The sequence below is a fragment of the Ovis canadensis genome, chromosome 9 (assembly GCF_042477335.2).
Source record: "Ovis canadensis isolate MfBH-ARS-UI-01 breed Bighorn chromosome 9, ARS-UI_OviCan_v2, whole genome shotgun sequence".
In the NCBI taxonomy this organism is placed as follows: domain Eukaryota; kingdom Metazoa; phylum Chordata; class Mammalia; order Artiodactyla; family Bovidae; genus Ovis; species Ovis canadensis.
The window spans coordinates 95,287,475-95,295,000 of record NC_091253.1 but is presented as its reverse complement, the minus strand read 5'-3'; the positions used below and the strand labels follow the sequence as shown (position 1 = coordinate 95,295,000).

Here is a 7,526-nt window from a genome sequence, read left to right as displayed (position 1 = left end):
GAATGAAATTCTTCAATTGTCAAAGTAGAGTTCTGTGGGAGAAAATATGTACTATAAATACATTTGTCCCTTGGTAAAAAATACCGAAAGTAATCAGTTACTAATATTGTTACAGCATGGTGCTAACCCAGCAAACACACATACAGAAAGTAAATTCTTCTTTATAAAACCGCTTGACTCTATTAAAAACAACAAAAAAAGATCATATATTATCAGTTACTGTACCACCTACATCTAAAACTTGCACTTGACAATGAAACACATTTCATTTGGTACTTTGAGAATAATGTGCAGGCACCTTACCATGGTTTAATTGTCAGAGAAGTCCCCGCGATTATGAAGAAACTTACTACCTTTATGGAAAACAAACACATTTGGACGTATTTAAAAGCACAACAGATCAAATAAAGGCCAAAGGCAAGTGTTAGAATGTCTCAGTTCATCCCACATGTCATGGGCTGATCTTGCTGATGGAAATACCCTTCTTCTGTCTTCCCACCTTGTATCCTTTCTCTGCTTATCAGAGCATCTTGGCTCAGGATGAACAGCTAAGACGGGTGGTGTGCTTTATTAATGAGGCCAAAGGTCTGAGCCTTCTCTTAGTTACTAAGTCTCACAGGGTGAAAAAAACTCCCCAGTTATCCAAGATACTGCATTTATCCTAGAGGTACTGTGCATTGCTCAGCCCCAGAGACTATTCATAACAAGCTGAATTCACTTCTAACCTAGGCCATAAAAACAAACCCTCAATCTTCAGGGTTTGGATCCTACAATGGGTAATATTCCTTGATAAAGGCATCTATTTAATAGACCACCGACCTACTATAAAGTTATTGAGTGAATTAACCACAGTCTGGTTCATTTTTCTTAGTCTCTAGGCAGAAGCACAACTGTAGACTTCAGTCTCAGCTTTTTCAACTGCTCAGTTATCCTCACAACTGACAAGATTAGGTATTTGTAACCTAAGGACTTTAGAATAGCGCTCCACCTACTTTTCAAGGCAAGTTCCTTTTCCTTTTATGATAGAGTATGGGGGCATCAAGTTTTAAGATTTTTATACCTCCAGACTTGAAGCATCTTCTCTTGAAACTATGAATGAACACTTAACTTCCTATCTGTAACAATAAGGATCAGAGAATACATTTTTTAATCTTTCATTTTGTTTCCATGGCTCCATTTTCTAAAGCTCATGCCCGTTGTGTTTGCACGTTTAAACAGTTCTTATAACACTTTTCTTACCTCTATCTAAAGAACAGCCTCTGATTCATTATGATTACTGCTGCTACTGCTAAGTCGCTTCAGTCGTGTCCGACTCTGTGTGACCCCAGAGATGGCAGCCCGCCAGGCTCCCCCATCCCTGGGATTCTCCAGACAAGAACACTGGAGTGGGTGGCCATTTCCTTCTCCAATACATGAAAGTGGAAAGTGAAAGTGAAGTCGCTCAGTCGTGTCTGACTCTTAGCGACCCCATGGACTGCAGCCTACCATGCTCCTCCGTCCATGGGATTTTCCAGGCAAGAGTACCTGAGTTCAAATCATAGGGCTGTCAGTCACTACCAGTTGGGTGGCCTAGAATAGTTTTCTTCTGTAAACCTCAGTTTCTCCACATGTAAAATATATATAAATAAAATGATGTGTCAAAGCCTGCAGCCAAATGCTCAAAGCAAAATTCATTCTCTATTCATTCATCATTTGACAAATGTTCACTGCCTGCCTAGCATTATTAATTAATGTCTTCCCCTAACTTATCTCCAAAAAGTTTTTAGACAAATAAATATCTTAACTACTACCCTCAAAAGCATTCCACTTAGTATGTGGGAAGAAACCTACTTAAAGCTATCAAATTTTTATATATTTGAAGTTATAGAAAGCATGGTTAAAGAACCTATCAGATTTAAGAAGCAGTTTTCAAAAAGACTTTTTTTTTTTGAACTAGTAACAAACACAATTACTGTTTTTGGATTTATTTTGTGGTTCTATGATATAAGTTACTTATGTGTCAAAGAGACTTTGTGCAAAACTCAAGAATAAATAAAAAGGAAAAGGTAAATACTGACAAAAGTAAGTGTTGTATGCTGACACACTTATGTCAAAATCACCTTCCTGTCACAGAGCAATACGAGGTGCCACTGATGGATTCTGAAATATGTGAAAGCTGCTTGTTTTTAAAGTGTGAAGGAGAAGGAGGTAAGGGTTAAAAACTGAATGGTAAAATCTCTGTCAAATGTGAGATACCATGATCTGAAGCAAGCCTATTGCTCCAGACTCTCACGCAGACTTTTAGGACTGTTTTTGTAAAACACACTGGTGTGCCTTTGCCCATGATAAGTCTATGTAATAAGATAAATGAAATCATCCTCCTAAATGAAAATTCTTTATTTATAAAGAAAATCACAGGACATGCAAAAGTGATTTAGAATGCCAAAAAAAGAAATATGTTCCAATTTCCAGTGTGACAATGGACACACTGTAGTATAATGTGCCCAAATCAACACTTCTATTCTCAGAATAATGGTTTATGTAATTCTATCTATAACAACAACAAAAAAACAATTAAAGAATGGCTACAAGGGGTTAAGGGATGAAGAAGTCAGGGTATTACTGTTTTATATGTATAACTTCAGTTTGGGGTGATGAGAAAGTTCTGGAAATGCATAGTAGTGATGGTTATACCACAACGCGGATGTACTTAATGCCACTGACCTGCACACCCAGAAATGTGTTAAAATGGTAAATGTTATGCTACATGCTTTTCCCCCCCCACACACACAAAATTTACTGTTATTAGTCTTAAAAATGAAGACATAAAAGAATAACGTGTTACTTGTTATAAATTGCTGCTCATCTAGGCTGCTAATAAAAATTCTCCAAAGCAATGAAGTTAAAATAGGCACCCAATTACATTAAGCAAACCACTAATATAACAAAAATATTTTGCCATTGTCAAAGTACCTTAGCCATGCCAGGAGGATATACCTATTAAATTTTATGCACATACACAATTATGGCCAAGATAACGATAAATCTGCATAACCACAGCCAAAAGGTAAAAGAAATCACGCTGGGGGGTCAATATGTAATGCAGACCTGAAGCCCTCGTTCCTACAGAATTAGACTTGCATGCAATACCCGGTGTGGAAACAAAAGGGCTGCAAGAACGCAGCCTGTGCTTGGAGTCTCCCCCACCTTCTCCCTTCCCCCAAGTTGGGCCGCGTTCAGTTGGCTTACCACCAGGCCTAGGACGAGGGTGCGGACTCGCTCTCCTATCTCTGGCGAAATGTCGTTGCCAAACTGCTGCAAGGTAGTTAGGAACCGTTTCAGCTTGCTGAGCTGCCTGGCGCCACAGGCTGGGGGCAGCTGTTGATTAGCCAGAGACGAGGAGGACGAGGAGGAAGGCCCGTTGCTGAAGCCGTTGGGCGGCGACGGGGCGCCATTCAAGGCTGTGGGCGAATGGCTCGTGCCATTGGTTACTGTCGAAGGGCACAGAATCAGAAAGAAGAAGATAAATGAATAAAGCACGTCAACAAGAAAATCACAACTAAGGGTCCTTCCCTTCCAATCTGGGGACTTTGGGTCATTTCAAAGCTGCAGGGTGTTTGGTGAGATGCTCTGACATCACCGGGTGGCCAGGCGCTCAGGTGCTCCCTGACTCCAGGGGTGGAGCCCTCACCCTGCAGGAAGATAGTCTGCACAGAAGCTGGCAATCAATGGGGGCTGGCTGGGGCGCAGGGCCAGCCTGCCTCCCAAGCACGCATATGCCAGCCACCTGAAACGCTTCAAACACAGAACAAACAGCATTTTGGATGTCAGCTTTTTGTCACAGGCTTACATCAATGTAACAGAACTATTCCTTTCTAAACGGCTCCCCGAGAGAAAGTGTACATTTGGTGGAGACTAAATTTATCACTGGACATTTTTAATCATGTTTTGTACACACAACTGACAGCTGTGTTTATAGAAAGAGTACTTTCAAGTTTTAACCTTATACCACCCAATTAGAAGGCTATTTTCTCCCCCTCATATTTCTTAACCACTTCTTTAAGGAAAACACAAATTTTATGTAAGAAGCCAAAATGGATATGGTAATTATCAAAGAGTTATTTCTAGAAACCGAAAGGGACATCTCAATCCAACTAACTCGGTGAATTCACTCGATAAAATTTACTTGAATATCAAAGTAATAATCTGTAAGAACTAGGGTAGAAAAATTTACACATTTCTCACCAAAGAACTATTGACTTTATCATGGTAGATCTTTATCAAACCTATCTTTGAAATATAATTTTGATAAATGACCTCCAATGATATTTTAAAGATGTTTTAAGTACCTTATCATTCTTAAAAAGTTTCAGGAAAATAAAATGGTCTTGTCCCAAATGAGGACCAGAGCTATCTGTCAAGAAATGACATCTCACTAGGCCCTGTCACAGCAGGCATACGCCTATCACTGTGACTCTGGGCAAAACCAAACCAAATGCAAGTTGACAGGGTTACAATTTGGCACTGTTGCAGCCCCCTGATCCTTATATGTTTGGAAAGGCCTTTTAAATGGCAGTGCAATAGTTCATAAATAACCTGGATATCCCTTTTGCTGATCCCTTATACAGCCACAGATCTATTTTTGCTTATTATTTTTCATTCACATATAGATTTCAGGGCGCATGGTCTGTAAATACTAGTTTCACAAATCTTTTATGATATTTTGACCAGGATTTTCAGATCGATGAAAACAAAGCTATCCCCCGTCCCTACTAAAATATACAGGAATGAAAGGGAAGTTGGTATTCTGTCAGAATAGTCTGTCCTTTCCTAGACTGACACAAAAGGCAGTACACTCCACTGGTTCAGAACACAAGTCCAGAGCCAAGCTGAAATGGAATAAACATTTAATAAACGTCTGACAGGTTCAACACAAGAAAGATGCTCCTTTATTTCAAAAAGGTTTCTGCAGGCTTTGGTTGCGTAAAACAATCCGCCTTTTAACTTAAGAATGTAGATTTTAACATTATTTGTAAATAATGGAAGAAAGTGGTATTAGAAGATCAGAAGGAGCCTGGAAATAATTGCAGCCTATTAACATGTTCCAAGTCAAAAGGAGCAAGCTAAAATGGGATCTTCATTTATCCATAAGACATTATGCTGGATCTTCTTGTCCCTTGATTTTTATTTGCGGAAAACAAAATTAATTTGAACTTGAAAACAGAAAACGCAGAAACGTCTACTTACACGTCGTTGGTGTAAATGAACTCGTTCTGGGAGCCCCTTGAGTTGTTGGGGGAGGTGGCATCGTGGGAGGAGTCAGCCTGGATGGGGTCTTCACATCCACAGGTGAGTCTGGCATCGTGGAGTGCTTCTCAGTACGATCTGGAGGACGCCACCACGATCATGTTATTTGACTCTTTAAGCACCTCGGGTTTTCTTTTTTTTAGCACCTCGGTTTTATAAGTGGGGCTCATCTTTTTTTACAAGCAAGGTAACAGAAGAAACCGAGCATCTTCCATCAATAAAATAGGTCTATCTACCGAGGCTTAAATCAAGACTTTATCATGCAAACCTCTCTTAAGAAGGTGTAGCACAGATGGCAGGACCTCATTTCTAACTGGGTAATTTTACATCCTATTGTTATTTCTGGCTTGGGCAGATGCTACCTTTGGTAGTGTTATATGCAACAGCACAACTTCACTTGAAGCTGAAGCCAACATTAGCAGGATGTAAAAAATAGATGAGGAAGTGGGCCGGTAATGAAGCCCTCAGGCAGCTCAGAAAGTACACAAATCTGAGGCTCTGTTATGCAGGTGGGATCCTGTTAGACGCTGATGCTCTGGGATAGCTTTTTCTGTAATACTTGCCATCCCCTCTCCATGCTTAGCTTTCCAGTCTAATAGATGAAGCAGGCTATGTCTCCTGGTCATAACCTCTCACTTCATTTTTTTTTCTGCCCTGTTTGAAAAATCACCACTACATAAATGTCACACAATGAAGTTATTATTGACTTAGAATTTATGAGTTTATGATCCACCATTTAAAAAATATGTAACCAATACTTCAACCACCAATCTCTGGCAGAGTAAGAATGGAAAAATAGCAAACTGAGAACTCAAAAGAACTAAAGACCCTCCTAATATTTTTTTATGAGTATGTGACAAGGAGAATTTCCCTGACTACCCAATAAAGCACTTCAGAACTTTTATACTAAGTGTATTTTTCTCTTGCAATTTTAAACTTCTCAATCTAATCTACTCAGAGAAACAGATCTCCAGTAAAAAAAAAAAAAAAAAAGAAAAAGAAAAAAAGAGTGTTTGCTTTTTTTTAAGATGCAATTTTCTACCAAATATGTGTACACATGCACACATACCCCCCCTAAAAACATTTCTGAGGTGCCTCTTGCAGCCTGAGGCAGAGATACCTACCAGTTAGACTTTTTGAAAAGTAAAATAATATAGACTATTCCTAAGAATGGATCTCTTAAAACATCAATATGGTCACCATAGTGAAAAACTCTCAAAATTACTTGTCAACTATTAAAATGAAAAGCTCAAATTATTACTATGACAATTCCAAAACGACCTCACCTTTATTCAAAGCAATTTCGTAAGACTTGGGATGAAACAGAACATAACATTTGAAACCTGAAATAGCGCAGATAACACATAAGGGAAGGTGTACTAAAAGAATCAAAGTAATCACCATTCTAATAAAGAATATTTTGAAAGATGAATCAGTGAACAGTAAGTATCAGGATCTCTATTTCTTCATCTCTACTGCTGGCTGAATAACAATGACTATCCCTATAGTGAATAAGTGTTCCGAGTGAAATGATGGTGAAACACATGGAGAGCACCTCCACCTTTATCTTATTATTAAAAACTTGTCCTCATATGCTATTCCAAAGCGTTTTACAACCAGTGCCAGTGAATAACTTATTCTAGAGAAAAGCAGAAGTTAGGCAGGCTCAAAACTACTTCTTTGATAGTTAAATTCATTGCACAGTCTACTCACCTCAACCAACCTCAGCAAAAAGGGAATAAATAGCTTTCTACTTATGCTGCAGCTTAGGGAAGAGGTACAGCAGCAAATACAAGTCTCCCTAAATAAAGGCAAATATTTCTCTCTTGCCAAGGAAGGAAGGATAAAGGCAGGCTTGCCAGAGTCGGCTGGGAGATAACAGTGGGAACTGCTGGTCCATCTGGTTTGCATTCTGCTAACACTCACACAGAGCTGTTAGCGAAGGCAGTCCAGACCCACAGATCTGAAGCACGTGGTTGCACAGAGAAAGGAAGGGGGGGAGGGGAAGTGGGAATAACAGAAAATAAATAAATAAACATAGCAAGCGAGAGAAGGGAAGACGAGAAAGGGGGAACACACCAAGAAAGCAGGGAGAAAGGAGCCTGAAGTTACAGTGGACAGCTTCAGCACCCCTAAAGGCAGAGCCTTGGCAGGAAGTCACAATGGACAGCTTCAGCATCCAGAAAGGCTGAGCCTTGGTAGACACGGGCCCTGCCTCACCTTAATGCGATTCGTGAGCA

General features: G+C 39.6%; 1 protein-coding gene across 6 annotated transcripts in view; it reads right to left on the bottom strand.

The window, feature by feature from the left end:
- RUNX1T1 (RUNX1 partner transcriptional co-repressor 1) overlaps nt 1–7,526 on the bottom strand; it is a 150,968-nt gene that overhangs the window by 55,308 nt on the left and 88,134 nt on the right. For all 6 annotated transcript variants that reach the window (XM_069600633.1, XM_069600632.1, XM_069600631.1 and 3 more), the window contains 3 exons: nt 5,227–5,364; nt 3,229–3,470; nt 1–32 (listed from right to left, as the gene is read on the bottom strand). The exon at nt 1–32 is cut by the window's left edge and continues 58 nt beyond it. In XM_069600633.1, coding sequence (XP_069456734.1) covers nt 1–32; nt 3,229–3,470; nt 5,227–5,364 — 412 coding nt within the window. The remainder of the gene's footprint in view (nt 33–3,228; nt 3,471–5,226; nt 5,365–7,526) is intronic.